Source organism: Brachycentrus maculatus, unplaced genomic scaffold, assembly GCF_059751285.1.
Source record: "Brachycentrus maculatus isolate JH-2025_06_01 unplaced genomic scaffold, ASM5975128v1 h1tg000259l, whole genome shotgun sequence".
Taxonomy (NCBI): Eukaryota; Metazoa; Arthropoda; class Insecta; order Trichoptera; family Brachycentridae; genus Brachycentrus; species Brachycentrus maculatus.
The window spans coordinates 1,004,852-1,025,585 of record NW_028281010.1 but is presented as its reverse complement, the minus strand read 5'-3'; the positions used below and the strand labels follow the sequence as shown (position 1 = coordinate 1,025,585).

General features: G+C 37.6%; 1 protein-coding gene across 1 annotated transcript; it reads left to right on the top strand.

Annotated features, from left to right (window-relative positions):
* Mgat1 (alpha-1,3-mannosyl-glycoprotein 2-beta-N-acetylglucosaminyltransferase) lies at nucleotides 1-17,384 on the top strand. The gene is made up of 9 exons (XM_088265965.1): nucleotides 1-615; nucleotides 7,955-8,082; nucleotides 8,675-8,888; nucleotides 9,689-9,767; nucleotides 10,103-10,252; nucleotides 13,073-13,162; nucleotides 14,383-14,488; nucleotides 15,720-15,899; nucleotides 17,055-17,384. The coding sequence occupies exons 1-9, from the start codon at nucleotides 324-326 to the stop codon at nucleotides 17,166-17,168; spliced, it is 1,353 nt and encodes a 450-aa protein (XP_088122091.1). The 5' UTR covers nucleotides 1-323; the 3' UTR covers nucleotides 17,169-17,384.
* Nucleotides 17,385-20,734: the final 3,350 nt, after the last annotated feature.

Genomic DNA, 20,734 nt, shown 5'->3' with positions numbered 1-20,734 from the left:
AACACCGCCATCATGGCGGACAGATGTTTTTATTTTGACGTGACGTTTACCGATGTCATTCGCAGCTGAAGAAAATCCATATGGATTCTTCGTAATTAATCGCGATATTTCGAGGCGCGGAAAAAATCGGCGGCGTTCGAATATTTTTTCTGTGAAAAAATGAATATTCTCCCGTTGTTTGTGGCGCCGTTTTAAGTTATGGTCGGATATGTTTTGTCGGGGTATTTTTTTGAATTTAAAAAAAGGAATGCCGGGTTTAACGAAGGTTTTGTGATATTGAAAGGTGAAGTGTTTGATTTATAAGCGGCTGTGGATTTTTCGCAATGAGGTTAAACGCTAAAAAGACCGCGTGTTTCGGAGTCGTCTGCTTGGTTCTTTGGTTTGTGTTTACGTACTTTTCGATAACGCACAGCCCTCTGAGCTCTCGCACCGAGCAGGAGGGCTACGACGACGTCATGAAGAAGAACATCCTGGACAGGATACAGCAGTTGGAGAGAGGATTGAACGCCGAACTAGTCAGTAACAAGGACATGTTGTCGGAGATCAAGAGGCGTCTGTCTGAAAAACCTAATGAAAAGACTCCAGTTATACAGGGCGAATCAGAAATTAAACCAGGTAATTGAGAGTTAAGAGATAGCCGATCGAAGCGTGAGGCGTCTATCAACCAATAGGTCTGGAACGCATAGCTCTTGAAAATACTAATATCTTTTCTGTATATGAAGTTTAAATAAACAAATAAAACATTCTGGAGCCATATTATGTTTTGATTTATATATGAGTAAACACAGTTTATACTCTACTCTTTCGGGAATGCGTGAAATTTAACATATTCACATATTTCTTTATTGAACGGCTAATGCCTTTAACACAATACATATCGCTCACTCCTTTCAAGAACGTCATAAATCAAAAATCGTCAATTTTTAGTTGTGCATGTTTTCGGAATGCCCAAAAAATGTACTATATCCCAGCAAAAGAGGCATATTTTTAACTTAATATTTACCCGCTACAGGGCAGAAAGTGTTGTTTTTGCATTTTGAAAAAAATGTATTGTTTAATTATTTTTTTAAACGTACTAAATAGTTTTCAAACGGAGAAAAAACATTCAGGTTTTACCTAAGAAGATCTGTTGCCCAGTAAAAAGTTCAATAAGTGGCTTGATAATTATTTTGAATACATTGTATTATATTTTTAAACTTTAAAAACGTTCTCCTGAAAAATCAAGTTTTTTTATTTATGACGTTCTTGAAAGGAGTAAGTGATATATACAGTATCTAATATAAAAGCCCATTTAAAACGGCGCGTCTTAAGATGTAACTTTTGTATGAGCGGCGCTCCGTTAAAAATGACTAACTGCATTGATGTTTATTTTGTGGCCAAGCAAAAGTGACTTAAATGGCCCTCCTGAACATTTTATGTTTTGTTAGTTGGTCACTTTCTCCTGTACGACTACGATATACAGTATCTCATAACAATACACCAATGAATACACTAATAGAAACAAAAAGTCTTAAACATAAAATAATAATAAAATAACAAATAGTAAGCACTGGTCAATACACGTCTCCTTCACACACTATCAGCGAGCAGCGAGAGAGAGTGAAACACAACGTTTACATTTATCCATTATAACATGGAGAAGAAATGCTGAGAAAGTACACACTTCAAGGTGGATAACAATATATTAAATAAATCTATACTTTCAAAAGCATTGGCTAACATGTGAAGCCGCGGAATGGGAGAGAACATGGCATAGTTTGCATTATGTACAAATACTGCCAATACATAAATATTTTATATACTATACAGTATTTTACAACATTTTGAGTGTGTCCAAATACTTGTCCACAAATCTGGATTATCTCCAATTACAGGAGTTTTTTTTTTTTCTCTAGTGAAAATTCTTGTGATTCAAGTACAATGTTTCGAAATTGGATAGTATATCTCTCACTCCTTTCAAGAACGTCATAAATCTAAAATTATCAATTTTCATTATTTAATTATTTTTTTAAATACACTAAATATTTTTCAAACGGAGAAAAAACCTTCAGGTTTTACTTTTTGTTCTTTTATTAACATCTCAACAAAGATGAAGAAGAATATGGAAGTCTGGGCATTTACGGGCATTCAACACACCTTCCTTAGTCTTTTTCAAGTTATTTAAACACTTGATCATTCCACGTTTTCATCGATTTTCTTCTGTTTCTAATTACAACCACATTTAATTAAAATTTAACTTAGTTTTCAAATCACTATAAATATTTTATTATAACTTAATTATAATGTCTACCGGTTTCCAAGCTAACCGCTTCTTTATCAAGACTAATGCTGTAATGATCAGTCTTGACCAATTACAGGAGTTATTTTCAAATTATTTTTTGACATCTCATCAAAGATGAAGAAGAATCTGGAAGTCTGGGCATTTAACACACTCAAGTATTTGGACACACTCAAAATGTTGTAAATAAATTATCTGGTCAAATTATAATTTAAATAATAAAAATGAAAATGGTATTTTCTGGCGTTTCTCATGTGTGTGATTATAATCCAGGATTCGGACCTCACATACTAATTAAAGAGTTTCTGCTCAGTAAAAAGCTTCTTTTCATCTCACCAATAGATGTCTCTTGTGAAGTTATTTTCATATTTTTTTTTGACATCTCATCAAAGTTGAAGAATATGGAAGTCTGGGCATTTACGGTGCTGACGACCGGACGACTAACACAAGAGTTTCTGCTTAGTAAAAAGCTTCTTTACATCTCACCAATAGATGTCTCTTGTGAAGTTCTAGTGATTCAAGAATAATGTTTCAAAATTGGTTCATATATATAGAACTTCCAAGAATTTGAGTAGTGTGGTTGTCAATAATGGGTAGAATTGGTGAATGTTACACGTGTGTAAAGTGATCACTTAAACCAGCCTATGACGGTCGTCAGCCCTGTAAATGCCCACACTTCCATATTTTTCTTCATCTTTGATGAGATGTCAAAAAATAATATGAAAATAACTGATTAATACAGTATAAATAAGTCTTGATAAAGAAGCGGTTAGCTTGGAAACCGGTAGACATTATAATTAAGTTATAATAAAATATTTATAGTGATTTTAAAACTATGTCACATTTTAATTATATGTATTTGTAATTAGAAACAGAAGAAAACCTACGAAAACTTGGAATGATCAAGTGTTTAAATAACTTGACGAGTTAAACATGGAACTGGCAAAGGAAGGATGAAAGCAGAGTGAACGCTGTTGAAATGCGCTCCCTCAGACGAATGTGTGGAAAATCATTGTATGACAGAATTAAAAACGACGATATAAGAAAGGAATGTAAGGCTGAACGAGGAATAATTGAAAAGATTAGGAAGAGTTCTTTGCGGTGGTATGGACATGTGGAGCGAATGGATAGCGAGAGAATGACTAAGAAAATATATGTGGCGAATGTGAGAGGGAAAACAGAACGTGGACGACCGAAAAAGACTTGGCACGATCAGATCAATCAGAACGTAAAATCTGGCGGTGTCTAAAGTCTGCGTAATCGGAGGGCATGTATGACTAGATGTATGGACGTGAAGGAGGCGAGGAGTGTATGTCAGGACAGAAGGGTGTGGCGTACCATCCTCTCTGCCTACCCCTGCGGAGAAACGGCGTGATGGTAGTAGTAGTAGTAGTAGTTAAATAACTTAAAAAAGACTAAAGTGCCCTATAAACCCAGACTTCCGTATTCTTCTTCATCTATGTTGAGATATGAATTGAATCTTTCCGCCGACTCCACGTTTCACTTCCATACATTACACAACTATTTCCACCAGTGGCGGTACTTCCCTAGAAGCCCAAAAGCCCGGCTTGCCTAACAACTTCAAATAAAAATGACTAAATCTAGACCAAATGATTAAAAATACATAATTAATGTATGACTTTTTTTAATTATCGCGCGCTTATATGATTATTAAACACTATGCATGCCATTATATGGTGATGATTGATATCTGAGTAAGATATTTTGTTACAGTGAACATTTTCTTTATTGAAAGGTGATGGCTATACCTTACAAAAGTTACATGTATGCATATTTTTTTAATGATTGCAATACATTGTTTATATTTATAATACTTTCTGGGTGCTTACTATACTGGGAATGATATGAGGTGAAGAAATTATAGGTACATCATGTATTCACGAATGTGAAAAATAATGGACTTGCCTTACTGGTAAACTCTAGGCACGCCACTGATTTCCACATACTTTTATTGGCCAAACGGGAAGTCGTTGTCGTTTTAAATGTAGCTCATGGCAAAATGGTTGTTTCAAAAGAAATTATGATTGCAATCTACATTGTCACAACAGGATGACATACACACACATATTGTGCATGTGTGTATGTATGTGTATGAGTGTATTCAATTCAATTTATTTAATAAAAAAATAATATATACATAACAAACAATATTCAAGGCGTTATATTATAATAAAAGTAAGCAATAAGACTTAAAGGCGTAGAAGAATCCCGCTTCGGAAAAGTCCTTCGGACACATGGAACAGATCAATATCCAATGTGATATTGTTCAACATAGCGGTAGCTCTTCCTACAGGCATAACCATCGGCAGGTTGGTCCTGCGTATAGGAATGTGAAACAATCTATGCCGACGCTGTCTTAGCTAACTATCGGGAACATACAGACCGATGCTCCGGATAATTTCAGGATTATCCATCATACCGCGCAACAATGGATAAAAATGCGTAATCAAATACACATTCCTTCTAGTCTGTAGACTGTTGTAGCCAAGCATACCCTGGAGGAACTGGGTCGGGTAGAGCCGAGGATAATAGCCGTACTCTCTCATGTAGAGATACCTCAGGAACTTCTTTTGGACTTTCTCTACCATCAGGATTATCGATCATACCGTGTAACAGTGGATAGAAATGCCTCATCAAATACACATTCCTTCTAGTCTCTAGACTGTTGTAGCCGAGCATACCCTGGAGGAGAAACTCCTGGTAGACTTTCTCCACCACATACAGACCGATGCTCCGGATAATTTCAGGATTATCCATCATACCGCGCAACAATGGATAGAAATGCCTCATCAAATCACATTCCTTCTAGTCTCTAGACTGTTGTAGCCGAGCATACCCTGGAGGAACTGGGTCGGGTAGAGCCGAGGATAATAGCCGTACTCTCTCATGTAGAGATACCTCAAAAACTTCTTTTGGACTTTCTCTACCATAAGAGAGTACTATGTATGTGTATGTGTGTGTGTGTGTGTGTGTGTGTGTGTGTGTGTGCGCAGTGGCGTGCACAGATAATTACTTAGGGAATGCAGTAGAGATAGTTAGAGGTAGTTTTTTTAACCTTTCCGGGAGTATGGACGTAGATGAACGTCGGCGCGAATTTCTCTCAAAGGAGTATCCACGTTAGTGAACGTCCAAGTCTATCTGTCTGTTGGTATGATGTGATCTGTATAGTAATGATATCTGTGGGTACGCTCGAAACCGGTAGACGTAAAAATCTCGGTGAGTGGTTATATACTAATTTTATTAACATTTTGTGGTTTTTTTGTATTATAACTTTACATAAAATCGTGCTTTCAAAAAAAAAAACCTTTATAAAAAAATATTTTAAATATCATACAATACTTAAATTCACTCAAATTAAATTAATTTCTCATAAAATTATATCAAATCATGGTTATCAACTCCTGCCTTCTTTTATATATAACATAACAATTTGTATAGCCTCTCACCAGTCTGATGATGTCGGTAACGACGAAACCCGGTCGCTGGTCAAATAAAAAAGTGGAAAAGCTAAAAATATTTGTTTTAATCTAATAATAAATTAAAAATGCAATTCCATCACGAAGTGTCAGTGGATAATATAAATCTATTAAAGAAAACACTTGTTTTTTACCACTTGAGTTTTATTATAGACTACATGTTTCAGAAGTTAAACTTCCATCATTCAGGTCTGTATAGTAACAGACCTGAATGATATGTTACTATACAGACCTGAATGATGGAAGTTTAACTTCTGAAACATGTAGTCTATAATAAAACTCAAGTGGTAAAAAACAAAGTGTTTTCTTTAATCATTATTCAAGGAACGATAGATAGAGGTTTCACTGTATTTTTACTTTATTACACTTTTTATTATAAGATTATCTTCATTCCATATTAGTTTTATCTCTGTTTTAATAAAAGAGATTTATAGAGGATTAAACGTGGCATATTTGACCTTTGGATTCAAAATTCACCAGTCAATAATCACTGTGGACTTCATACTTTCTTGTCATTGTACCACTCCTTGCTACTGGAATGCAATAATTTGAAATCGCAGGCTAATTTTTCAAAACCCATCATCCGCACCCGATGGTGCATAGGGCACTGCATCATATAAATGCAGTGTTATCGTTAACACATGAAGGAAAGGTAATCAGCTAATCAGATAATATTTGTCCAATTGAGGAGATGCATGAACGTGGAAGAGGCGAAGAATGTTTGCAAAGACAGAGTGGTGTGGCGTTCTATTCTTTCTGCCTACCCCTGCGGGGAAGCGGCGTGATGGTTAGTTAGTTAGTTAGTTTTTATTTGTCCAATTGAATAAATATTACAGTGAAAAATCACTCGTATTTATTTTACTCCCCCTGGGATTTGAACCCGGGACCTCCGGAACGGTAGCCGAGCGAGCTGACCATTGCACTACGGAGGCGGACTCATACATACCCTCAATTATTTCGACTCCTAACCTGACTGCTTTCAAGTATTTGACATATCTGATCGTGCCAAGTTTTTCTCTGTCTTTCTCCGCTTCTTTTTCCAACTACATTCATGAATTTGTTTTATTGTTCTTTCCACACTCATTCACATGCCCAAACCATCCTAAGCCACCTTCTGTAGTTTGCTGGATAGTGCTCATCTCAGCCTTGCATTCTTTCCTTATATCACCATTCGAACATCTATCATACATCGTTTTGCAGCACATTCGCCTGAGATCACATTTTTTTCTTTAATTTTAATTATTTTGTATTTCACAATATATTGAAATCACAAGTACAAAGTCCCTCAGACGAATGTGTGGAAAATCATTGTATGACAGAATTAAAAACGACGATATAAGAAAGGAATGTAAGGCTGAACGAGGAATAATTGAAAAGATTAGAAAGAGCTCTTTGCGGTGGTATGGACATGTGGAGCGAATGGATAGCGAGAGAATGACTAAGAAAATATATGTGGCGAATGTGAGAGGGAAAACAGAACGTGGACGACCGAAAAAGACTTGGCACGATCAGATTAATCAGAACCTAAAATCTGGCGGTGTCAAAAGTCTGCGTAATCGGAGGGCATGTATGACTAGATGTATGGATGTGAAGGAGGCGAGGAGTGTATGTCAGGACAGAAGAGTGTGGCGTTCCATCCTCTCTGCCTACCCCTGCGGGGAAACGGCGTGATGGTAGTAGTAGTAGTAAGTACAAATAAATATGTAATATTAATACGAAAAAAGATCCCACAAAGGCAAGGCCTGTGTGTGTATACATTATATTTTAGGTTATAGTAAAGGGCACTGGCAAGAGTACAATAGATATTTGAAATAAAATTAGATTAAAAGTGATCATATAAACTACAAATATTTGAACTTAACAGGAAACAAAAATCAAAGAGATCGAATAAAGAAGATATCAGAATACTTAAATAGAAAATATTAGAATACTTTCACAAAAAAAAAAACTTCCACACTCTTCACAAAAATCCTAAATATATACTATTTTAGGATTTTTTTTTGTTTTTTTTGTTTAAGTATTCTAATATTTTTAATATTAAACCCTGATGATGATAATGTATTGTTGAAACCGGTTGGTTGAATTATATGAATAAAAAAAGTGGTGAAAACAAAGTCTATTCATTTTATAAAGATACATGACAATTCTCTATTCTATTTGGGTCGGTTTTCTATTTCAGACGGACCCGCCAAGCTGTCCATCCCGGTCCTGGTGCTGGCGTGCAACCGGGTGACCGTGAAGAGGTGCCTGGACCAGCTCATCAACTACCGGCCCGACAAGGAGCTCTTCCCCATTATCGTCAGTCAGGTGAGTCCGAGTCTTCACTCCTTTTCACCTTGGATTGGTCCTTCCGTACTGCTGCTAACTCCCTTAACCTATTCTATTTCACTAGGCTTTTTATTAGAAATAGGTATCAAATTGTGGTAGAGCGGGTTCAAACCGAGAAACTCTGATTCAAGAGTCCGCGACACTAACCACGGGACCACAACCCGATACTAATTTAAAAACTGAATTTGATTTTGAAATTGGATTCCTCGGAGGAAATTTCAAAGCGTTAAGTGTTGGACGTAAGAGTAATACACTCTTACTATAAGTTACTCACGGCAGACAGCGTGCTTCTTGACAGATATTGACGCTTAGCATTTTCTATGTTCTGGAATGCATTGTTGTTTCGTAGGTTATTACTATTTTCATTGCTTCACAACCATTGTAAAATGAATTATTTTAGAACTATGTGCTTTCATTTTTTTTCTTTTGACTGATTTAAGCCACAGCAACACGTGACCGGGTACACCTAGTGCTTTATAAAAAATGTTACAATCATTTGGGCAATTTATACTCATGTATTCACAAACTTATGTTTTTATACCAAATACTATATTTGTTTTGCCCGATCCAGGACTGCAATCACGAGCAGACCCGGAGCGTGATCATGTCGTACGTCAGTCCCGAATCGGGCGTGACCCTCATCGAGCAGCCCGACCTGTCAGACATTCCAGTGCCGCCCAAGGAGAAGAAGTTCCGCGGCTACTTCCACATCGCGCGCCACTACAAGTTCGCGCTCGACTACACCTTCAAGGTCAAGATGTACGACGCCGCCATCATCGTGGAAGGTGAGGGGCTAGCCGGCCAACGGCCGCAACGCCATACCGAACGGCCACTTTGCCATATGACCGTTTGCCGAATAGCCACTTCGCTATAGACAAATAGCCTGTTTGCTGTGTGATCACTTGGTGGACAGCCACATTGTTGTATAACCTCTTTGCCGAACTGTACTAGACAACTTTGACGAAAAGCCTCTTTGTTTCGTGACCACTTTTGCCATATAACCACATTGGCGAACAGCCATATTGTTATTTAATCACTTAGACAAACAGTCACTTTGCCGAACAGCTACTCTGCTGCATAACCACTTTGCAGAATAGCCACTTTACTATATAACCACATTCCCAAACAGCTACTTTACTGTATCACCACTTTGCTGAATAGCCACTTTACTATATAACCACATTCCCAAACAGCTACTTTACTGTATCACCACTTTGCTGAATAGCCACTTTACTATATAACCACATTCCCAAACAGCTACTTTACTGTATCACCACTTTGCTGAATAGCCACTTACTATATAACCAAATTCCCAAACGCCTACTTTACTGTATCACCACTTTGCTGAATAGCCACATTGCTATATGACCACATTACCGAACAGCCACTTTACTTTATAACCACATTGCCAAACAACCACTTTGCTATATAACCACATAGGCAAACAGCCACTCTACCGTGAGCTCTTTACCGAACAGCCACTTTGCCTTATGGCAACTATACTTACGGCCACTTTCTTGTACCACAAATGATTTTTAGTCCACCATTAGTATTGTGTGGTCTGACGGATAGTTTCTTCTTCCAGATGACCTGGACATCGCTCCGGATTTCTTCGAATATTTCCTTGGGACGTATCCACTGCTCCTGAAGGACCCGTCTCTATGGTAAGACTTATATTTATATATATATATAAATATATATATATATATATATATATATATATATATATATATATATATATATATATATATATATATATGAACTCTCCCATTCCTATATACAGGACCAACCTACCGATGGTTATGCCTGTAGGAAGATATGCTGAACAATACCTGTTCCATGTGCTTGAGGGGGTATTCCCAAGCGAAGTTCTTACAACTAACAGTTAGTTTATATTTAGACCTGAAGATGGAAGCGTAGCTTCATAAAACTGAGCAGATTCGAGCAATAATAATAAGGGTTTTGCATAATTTGTACAGAGACATTTGTGGTGTTACAGGTGCGTCTCGGCCTGGAACGATAACGGGAAGCCCGGGCTGGTGGAGCCCGACGCTGCGGAGCTGCTCCATCGCTCGGACTTCTTCCCCGGCCTCGGCTGGATGCTCACCCGCTCCCTGTGGGACGAGCTGCAGCCCAAGTGGCCCGCCTCGTGAGTACACCCAACCCCATTCGATGACGCATCAGTTCATGAGGAACTCCCAGGAGAGGCGATATCATCCGTGCATTTTCCCTTCAGACTGCATTCTAAGACAGAGACTAGAAGGAATATGTAGTTGATGAGGCATTTCTATCCATTATTACGCGGTATGATGGATAGTCGTGAAATTATCCGGAACATTGGTCTGTATGTGGTGGAGAAAGTCTACCAGGAGTTTCTCCTCCAGGGTATGCTCGGCTACAACAGTCTAGAGACTAGAAGGAATGTGTATTTGATGAGGCATTTCTATCCATTGTTACGCGGTATGGTCGATAATCCTGATGGTAGAGAAAGTCCAAAAGAAGTTCCTGAGGTATCTCTACATGAGAGAGTACGGCTATTATCCTCGGCTCTACCCGACCCAGTTCCTCCAGGGTATGCTCGGCTACAACAGTCTAGAGACTAGAAGGAATGTGTATTTGATGAGTCATTTCTATCCGTTGTTGCGCGGTATGATGGATAATCCTGAAACTATCCGGAGCATCGGTCTGTATGTTCCCGACAGTTAGCTAAGACAGCGTAGGCGTAGATTGTTTCCCATTCCTATATACAGGAGCAACCTGCCGATGGTTATGCCTGTAGGAAGATATGCTGAACAATACCTGTTCCATGTGCCTGAGGGGGTATTCCTATAAGGGATTCGTACAACTAACAGTTAGTTTCTATTTAGACCTGAAGGTGGAAGCATAGCTTCCGAAACTAGTCGTCATAATAAAATAATCTCAAGTTGTAAAAAAACAAATGTTTTTCTTTTATGTGTTACCACAAATGCCGAAACAATAAATATTTTTTTAAAAATGTTCAAGTACCATCTACCTCAAAAGTTCAAGTACCATCTACTTCAAATGTTCAAGTACCATCTCTGATTGCATACAGCTACATATGGTATCAAACGTTTTGATCAATATCACTAGTGTGTTTTTTGGTTGGCTGTAAGATAATAAATAACTTCATTCATTCATTTCATTCAAACCCTCATCCGCACCCCAATGATGCATAGGGCACTGCGTCATATAAACATCATATAACACTGCGTTTATTTGAAGCAGTGCCCTATGCACCATTGGGGTGCGGATAAGGGTTTTATTATTATTATTATTATTATGAAGATAGAAATTATATTAAAATAATTTTTTAAAAAAACAGCTATTCTAAATATTTTTCTATGATGACAAAATTACACACAAACATCCACAAATGTCATCGCTATACAAGTTACATCATACTAACTGGCAGACGGATTTTGAAGTTCATTAACGTCCATACTCCTGTAAGGAAAATTCACACTGCTGTTCATTTAAGTCCATACTCCCGGACTGGTTAAATAAATAAATAAATAAATAAAATGGTGTTTTGAATATTGAAAGCGTTAACTTTGTGGATCATATTGATATATTATTTCGAGAAATAAAAATACTTTGTGTTCTGATCCACTCACATTTTTATTAACCGGATCCACGCGGCTCGCATAACCGTATGTGTTTTCATAAAACATGTCCCATACGCGGCTGACATAACCATTTGTGTTTTTACATTGTACACTCAGTTCAACTTGGAGGGATTTTTTCATGGTGTGGAACTTTGGATAAAATAATACGTCAATCCTCGGCCTTATGACATCTGTTGAAATATCTGACTAATAATTTGTAACATCACAAGGATAAATAAAAGAACAGAACCCTGATTTTTCTTGCGGTCGGTAATTAGTCCGTGCCATAATCATGCCCTATATCTGTCTCACTCTCGACGCTACGCATCGCCAGTGGGTAAGAGTGACACACGATGCGTGCTTTGATTTATTTATGTTACGATCTAATTTGTTTAAATTACGATATATTTCAAGAATAATGTGACACGAGTGTATTATAGAGTACCAAAAAGGCACAATAAATCCCATTGAACGTTTTTGTTTAGGAAAATAAATCGTTTCTTAACTAAATACATGATAAAAGTAATCATTTTAAAAACGGTGAAATACCGCCGCGTACGGGCGTCTCTCAGGTACAAAGTTGACGCGGTCAAAAGGTTAACCAACTAGTTTCGGCAACAACCTGTTGCCCTCTTCAGGATTTAATTTATGACTATATATATATATATATATATATATATATATATATATATATATATATATATATATATATATATATATATATATATATATATATATATATATATATATATATATATATATATATATACATATATATACATATATATACATATATATACATATATATACATATATATACATATATATACATATATATACATATATATACATATATATACATATATATACATATATATACATATATATACATATATATACATATATATATATATATATATATATATATATATATATATATATATATATATATATATATATATATATATATATATATTTATATATATGTATATATATATATATATTTATATATATATATATTTATATATATATATATATATATATATATATATATATATATATATATATATATATATATATATATATATATATATATATAATTTATCAATATATTTAATTTATTGATATATATAAATTAAAACCTGAAGAGGGCAACAGGTTGTTGCCGAAACTAGTTGGTTAATAAAAATGTGAGTGGATCCAAACACAAAGTATTCTTATTTCTCGAAATAATAAATAAAATGGTCCCCAAACGATCGGTCTTCTCTCGAGTCTACTTGAGATGGTCCTGGTGAGTGTTTTCTTCTGCGCTCGTGGTAATATGTTACTGTGCTATGTTCCAGGTACTGGGACGATTGGATCAGGAAGCCGGAGCAGCGGCTGGAGCGCGCGTGCATCCGCCCGGAGCTGCCGAGGACCAAGACCTTCGGGAAAAGCCGGGACGGGTATTCAGCCACGTCATCCATCCCGTCAAAATATTGAACTATCAAAAATGTACACCATGAATTATTTAGGTATACGAATGGACGAAAGGTTTACGTAGACTAGGGATCTGGTGCGCCGATAGGCCGACCCGTATTCGGCCACGTCGTCCCGCCTAAATAACGAATTAACTAAAATATCACAACCCTTATCCGCACCCGATGGTGCATAGGGTACTGCATCATATAGAAGCAGTGTTATCTTAATCGTTAAATACACAAAGGAAAGGTGATCTGCCTTCCGCTTCAGGTACCAGTCCAGGGTCATATTAAATAGAAATTAGACTGAAAAATCACTAATGTTTATTTTGACCCTTTTGGGAATCGAACCCGGGATCTCCAGCATGGTAGCCTAGCACGCTAACCACTACACTATGGAGACAGGCAACAAAAATATATACCATAAAATATTTAGGTATATAAATGGATGAAAGGTTCAAGTGGGATTTGCAAACTGAAAATATTACAAAAAAAAATTAAAAATTAAATGCCTTTAAAGATAGGTAATGCATTATTCAATAGTGTTATTATCGTCGAAAAATCAGAAGTGAAAATAGTACTCAAAGTTCCGAGACGGGCTCCCACAGAGGAAATATTCAGGGCGGTCGGACAACTATACGCTAATTTTATGGTTATAAATATAACGCTTTATGTTGTGGTGCGTGCCTCGTTCGGCCATGACACACCATAGACGGCCGTGCAATGAACAAGTAAACAGCGTGACGTCACCACGCCTCTAAAAGTAGTGACGACAATGAATATATATCTTTATGTTAGTAAATACAACGCTTCACGTTTATAAATATAACTCTTTATGTTTATTAATACAACACTTTGATTATTGATATAACGCTTTATGTTTATAAATATAACGCTATATGTTTATAAATACAAAGTTTTATGCTTATCAATATAACGCTTTGTGTTTATAAATATTACTCTTTATGTTTTTAAATATGCTATGATTCATTTTTATAAATAGAACGCTTTATGTTTATAAATATAACACTTTATGTTTTTTAATATAACGCTTGTTTATAAATACAACGCTTCATGTTTATAAATATTACACTTTATGTTTTTTAACATAAAGCTTGTTTATAAATATAACACTTTATGTTTATAAATATAACACTTTATGTTTAAAATATAACACTTTATGTTTGCTTGCAGGTCGGGGTCAGCAACGGACTCTTCTTCGATAAGCACCTCAAGCTAATAGAACTGAGCCAGAAGTCTGTCTCCTTCACCTCCATGGATCTCAGCTACCTGATGAAGGTAAGGAGATGGGGCTCCCGGAGCCTCTTCCACATTCGCGCACCCCCTCACACACGCCCGCCGATTATTCCCACTCCCGATCTGACCGCGCCCGACTATTCGACTGGATTATACTTGTGCCAAGTTTTTCTCGGTCTTCCTCTGCTCCTATTTCCAACTATATTCGTCTCATAAATTTGTTCATTAATCATTCTTTCCTCATTGTTTTGACGCACATACGTCTGAGAGATCGCATTCCGACTGCTTTCAGTCTACTTTTGTCCTTCTTTTGACAACTCCATGCTTCACTTCTCATACCAAGTTTTCCTCGGTCTTGCTCTGCTCCTATTTCCAACTTTATTCGCCTTGAAAATTTATTTTATCATTCTTTTCTCGTCGTTTTGCCGCACATACGTTTGAGAGATCGCATTCCGACTGCAATTCAGTCTACTTTTGTCCCTCTTTGAAGGTTGTCATCATGGGTTGAATGTGTAGTTGTCAATCGCGGGTAGAATGGTGAATGATACACGTGTGTAAAGTGATCACTTAAACCAGCCCATGACGGGTCGCAAGCCCTTTTAATACCAAGACTCAAACTAACCAACTAACTAACCGTCACGCCGCATCACGTCAAAGAATAGAATGCCACACCACTCTGTCTTTGTAAACATTCTTCGCCTCTTCCACGTTCATGCATCTCCTCATACATACCCGCCAATTATTGACTTCTAACCTGACCACTTTCAAGTATTTGGCATACCTGATCGTGCCAAGTTTTTCTCGGACTTATTATGATTATTAAACCATATCCGCTCCCTAGGTGGAGCGTATGGAGTCCACAAACTGTGTCCAGGCTTTTCTGTTGGCTGCCAGCTCCCTTGCATCCTCCCAAGTCAGATCCGCATCCCGAAGTTCTGACGAGAACTGCCGACGAATTGTCAGCAGTGGTCGTCCTGGGCGGCGCGAACCTGATGCCTTGTAAAAGAGGCAAGCTTGATTAAGGCTCTCAGGAGGCATGCGGAGTACATGGCCAAGCCAACTGAATCGCCTTTTCTTGACGACAGTTGTGACCAAGATTTGTTGCGTCCTACACCTTATCTCTTCATTCCTCACAAAGTCAAACCACTACACGTTTTTCTATGACTTACCAAAACTATATTTCATATTTCATACACTTCTTCATCTATGTCGAGGCGTCACAATGCACATTTCCACTTTGGCTTTGACCTGATGAGGGATTGGGACCTTCCAGGACAAGTACGACCTGGCGTTTGGCAGCCGCGTGTACTCGGCGCCGCCGACGGAGCTGCGGGAGCTGCGGGGCGCGCCGGAGGGCTCCGGGGGCCCCGCGCCCGCCGTCCGCGTGCCCTACACCACCAAGGAGGACTACAAGCGCACGGCCAAAGCGCTCGGCCTCATGGACGACTTCCGGGTGAGTGTTACTCTTCATTCGTGGCTAGTCTGGTCCATGTGATAACACGATTCTGTACCACACCACTACCTTCATAGATGCCTATTCTAATAACATGATTCCTTATATATAATAATATATAATAAAACCCTTATCCGCACCCAATGGTGCATAGGGTACTGCGTCATATAAACGCAGTGTTATCTTGATCGATTACACATGAAGGAAAGGTGATCAGCCCTCCGCTTCAGGTACCAGTCCAGGGTAATATTAAATAAATATTACAGTGAAAAAATCACTTATATTTATTTTACCCCCCTTGGGAATCGAACCCGGGACCTCCAGAACGGTAGCCGAGCGTGCTGACCATTACACTACGGTGGTGGTGATTCCTTATAACACCTCTTTTTATTCTAAAGAGAAATATTTGTGTTTTTATTATTTACACAAATATTTCAATTTCATACTATTTCTGTGAGCCTCAGCGGTTCATTATTAGAAATAGTTATCAAATTGTCATGGAGTAGACTAGACGTCTATGAAGGAATCGGTGCATAATTCTGTATGGTACCATTTCCTTCATAGGTGTCGCGTCTGGTCCATGTGATAACATGATTCCTAATAGGATCATTTCCTTCATAGATGTCTATTGTACTCTAAATGACATAATTCCTTATGGCATCATTTCCTTCATGGATGTCTAGTCTAGTCCATGTGATAACATGATTCTGTACCACACCACTTCCTTCATAGAAGATGTCTATTGTAATAAAATGATTCCTTATTGCCATAACTTCATGCCTCATTTCCTTCATACATGTCTAGTCTGGTCCATGTGAGGACATGATTCCGTATGGCATTATTTCCTTCATAGAAGTTTATTGTACTCCATATGATAACATGATTTTTTATAGTGTCATTTCCTTCATATATGTCTATTGTACTCCATATGAAGTGATGCCATACAGAATCGTGTCATCACATGGAGTAGACAAGATATCTGTTAAGGAATTGGTGCATTCCGTATGGTACCATAGATGTCTAGTCTAGTCCATGTGATAACATGATTATGTGCCACACCACACCCTTCATAGATGTCTGCTCTAGTCCATGTGATAACATGATTATGTACCACACCACTCCCTTCATAGATGTCTATTGAACTCCATGTTCTAGAGCGGCGTCGGCAGGACGGCCTACAAGGGCGTGGTGACGTGCTTCTACAAGGGCTACAGGGTGTACATAGCGCCCGAGCCCCCCTTCCAGCGGTACGACCCCACCTGGAGCTAGTGGGGGACCCCGGACCACCCACGGTGACGTGTCCGAATGAGACGAATGAGACGACCCACTGCGGCCATAGGCTCTACTAGGCGTTTTTTGTGTTTATTTATTGAATTTGATTTTGTTCTTTTGTTATACTGAATTTATCGATTGGGACAGCTGCTTCGCCTTATTTATATATATACATATATATATATATATATATATATATATATATATATATATATATATATATATATATATATATATATATATTGTCCGCCTCCATAGTATAGTGGTTAGCGCGCTAGGCTACCATGCTGGAGGTCCTGGGTTCGATTCCCAAGAGGGTCAAAATAAATATTAGTGATTTTTAAGTCTAATATTTATTTAATATGACCTTGGACCGGTACCTGAAGCGGAAGGCTGATCACCTTTCCTTCGTGTATTTAATGATCAAGATAACACTGCTTGTACACGATGCAGTGCCCTATGCACCATTGGGGTGCGGATAAGGGTTAGAGGAAGAATATATATATATATATATATATATATATATATATATATATATATATATATATATATATATATATATCCGCATGGCGCCACCACAAGGCGAAACAGCTGTCGCGGTAGTAAAAAAATTGAGCAGAATCATTAATGGTTGTTTTTTTTGTTTTCATTTAATTATTTTTCAATTGGCATATAATATAATTTATTGGTATAAAAAATCACAAAACAATCCGTACTGCGTTTTGAGATCAGTTCAGCAAATGGCGTTTCAGCCATCCACGGGCGTGTACCATAGGTTTCTCAATAGAGACGAGGAGAGATGTGCTATCCCTGTTGATTTTCGTCTCTGTTGATATGTGACTTGTAACTCGCATAGTGATAAAAAGTGAATGGTTCGCGAGAAAAAATGTGAATGTCCGTTTGTTCAAAATCTTAAATCCGCCAATGAAACGTTGCGTTTCAATTCTTTTCAATTTTTTTTTTTTACCGCAATGGCAGCGCCATCTGTTGAACGTGACACCTACGCTCGCAACTCTAAATGTCGGCCGTGTCGGATAGCGTGCTTCTTGACGGCTGCGGTCACATTCATGGATTATTAATTTTTTCATTGTCATTGTAACAAGCGTTGGGAGATGAATCGCATTAGCGATGCGTGCTTTCTTTTTCGTTTAACCAGACTGGGTCACAGCTAGTGAGGAATAAAAGATTGCGGGGGTTTCGTGATCTATTTATAACGCAAAAATTCATTTTTGAAGTGTAATATAATTGATATAACAAATTAGTACGATATATCGATATATTTAGCACTTTTTTGATATATGAAAACAACTTTTTCGTTTGTAGAGGGCGTTGGAAATGTAATTTCTTCGTTTTTTGTCCAAAAATACTGGCGTCGATTCATTTATCCGTATCCGCTCCGCATGTGGAGCATATGGAGTCCACACACCGTCTCCGGGCTCTTCTGTCGGCCGTTTTAAACATAATACATAACCTAGAAAATGACGATCTAGTCTGTATTTTTTTTGTTCCTACTTAAAGCAATACATACAAATATATTGAAGCGTAGCAGAGGAAGACTGAAGAAAACTTGGCTCAAGTATTTCAAATACTTGAGTGTGGTCAGGTCAGGGGTGGGGTGGTATGCATGAGGAGATACATGAATGTGGAAGAGGTGAGAGTGAAGTGTGTGTATATATATATATATATTTACTCCGCCTCCAAAGTGTAATGGTCAGCACGCTTGTCTACCGTTCTGGAGGTCCTGGGTTCGATTTCCAGGGGGGTCACATAAATATAAGTGATTTTTTTCACTCTAATATTTATTCAATATTACCCTGGACTGGTACCTGAAGCGGAGGGCTGATCACCTTTCCTTCATGTGTTAACAATCAAGATAACACTGCGTTCATATGACGCAGTGCTCTATGCACCATTGGGGTGCGGATAAGGGTTTATATATATATATATATATATATATATATATATATATATATATATATATATATATATATATATGTATCTTGGTCTCGATTTGTATTAAATACGTTAAAAGGTATTTAGATAAGGTATTTTTTTTTCGTTAGAGGGAATTCTAGTATCCGCATAATTCCATTTTTTATTTTATTAAAATAATGTGTTAACTTTGTTTTAAGGTGAATTGTATATATTGTATTGTATATTGTATTAAAAAATTAACAAAATATATCCGTTTGTTTTTTTATTATTTTACCTTCCAGCGGGTCGGCTGTCCAAATTTAAAACACAGTAAGGGACGTTTCTTTTGTAGTACGTTTTTTTTTTGCATTTTTGGACTAAATAGAGTCTACTTAGTCCATAAATGCAAAAAAAACGTACTACAAAAAAAATGTCCCTTACTGTGTTTTAAATTTGGACAGCCGGGGTGCGCTGTTATAAAATTGATGACAAATGTACCTTATAGCTCCCTTCAGTCTTAACATACAATTGCAAGCATCCAGCTCCGAGCTATTTCGGGGTCAGTGTTTCTCTAAACTACAGACGTACTGTAGAACGGGGCTACTTGAACTTTAATGTGTTACTTTATGTAGATCTGTATTTCTTCTTCTTCTTATTGGACGCCTTGCGGCCTGTTTTTAAAAGGGATTAGCCTCCTGCGACGTCGATTCCCAGCTATTGGCCCATCTCTTTGGTGGTCTGCCCGGGAGTCGTCTACCATGGGGTTGGCCGTACAATGCGATGTGGGGGAGTCTGGATGGTTCCATTCTCCTCACACGCGCATACCATTGTCTCCTTCGTTGCCTTCCCCACCTAACGACATCTTGGATCTCGCATATTTCCCTGATCTTGGCATTTCTCAGTCTATCTCGAAGACTCTTGCCTGTTATTGCCTTTATATATATATATATATATATATATATATATATATATATATATATATATATACATATATATATATATATATATATATATAATTCTCCGAATTCCATGGACAGCTAGACGCACCAATGAGTCCATTCGCCAGGAACTACGCTTGGATGGCTTGTCTCTGGCCAATATCTGTACCCGACGGATTCTCCAGTTCTTTGGACACGTTGCGCGTGGCAACGAGGATAGCCTGGAACGCCTAGTTGTGATCGGTAGCCTGGAGGGAAAGAGAGGGAGAGGAAGATCCCCCACACGATGGACCGATCAAATTAAGGCAGCAGCAGGCACCTCAGTGGTTGGAGCGCTACGTGCAGCGCAGTCAAGGGATAACTGGAGAAGAGTCATTGCTTCTGCAAGGGTCACAACCCTCAGCAATGAGGATTAAGACGGAGAAGAAGAATATATATATATATGTTTTAATTTGTACCAGGAGATGAAAACATCTGTTAGTTTTCGAAACTAATCGTATATATAAATAAAACTCATTAAAGTTGTATATTGAAGTGTTTAATTTTAATGTCATTCCAAGTTAATGCCGAATCAATAAATGAGCAATTATTAATTGGAAATAATAAATTTAATGCACATATATTATATTAATGGCATATACCTTCATCGGAGTGGTATGTAAGCAATCGGGATCAGAAAAGGAGTTGTCGGGAGAGTCGTCATATTTAATA

Excerpts from the sequence above, each read along its gene's own strand:
- Mgat1 (XM_088265965.1), top strand. The coding sequence starts at position 324 with ATGAGGTTAAACGCTAAAAAGACCGCGTGTTTCGGAGTCGTCTGCTTG. Across the intron at positions 616-7,954 it reads CGAATCAGAAATTAAACCAG|ACGGACCCGCCAAGCTGTCC; the intron begins GTAATTGAGAGT and ends TTTCTATTTCAG. Across the intron at positions 14,489-15,719 it reads ATCTCAGCTACCTGATGAAG|GACAAGTACGACCTGGCGTT; the intron begins GTAAGGAGATGG and ends GGGACCTTCCAG.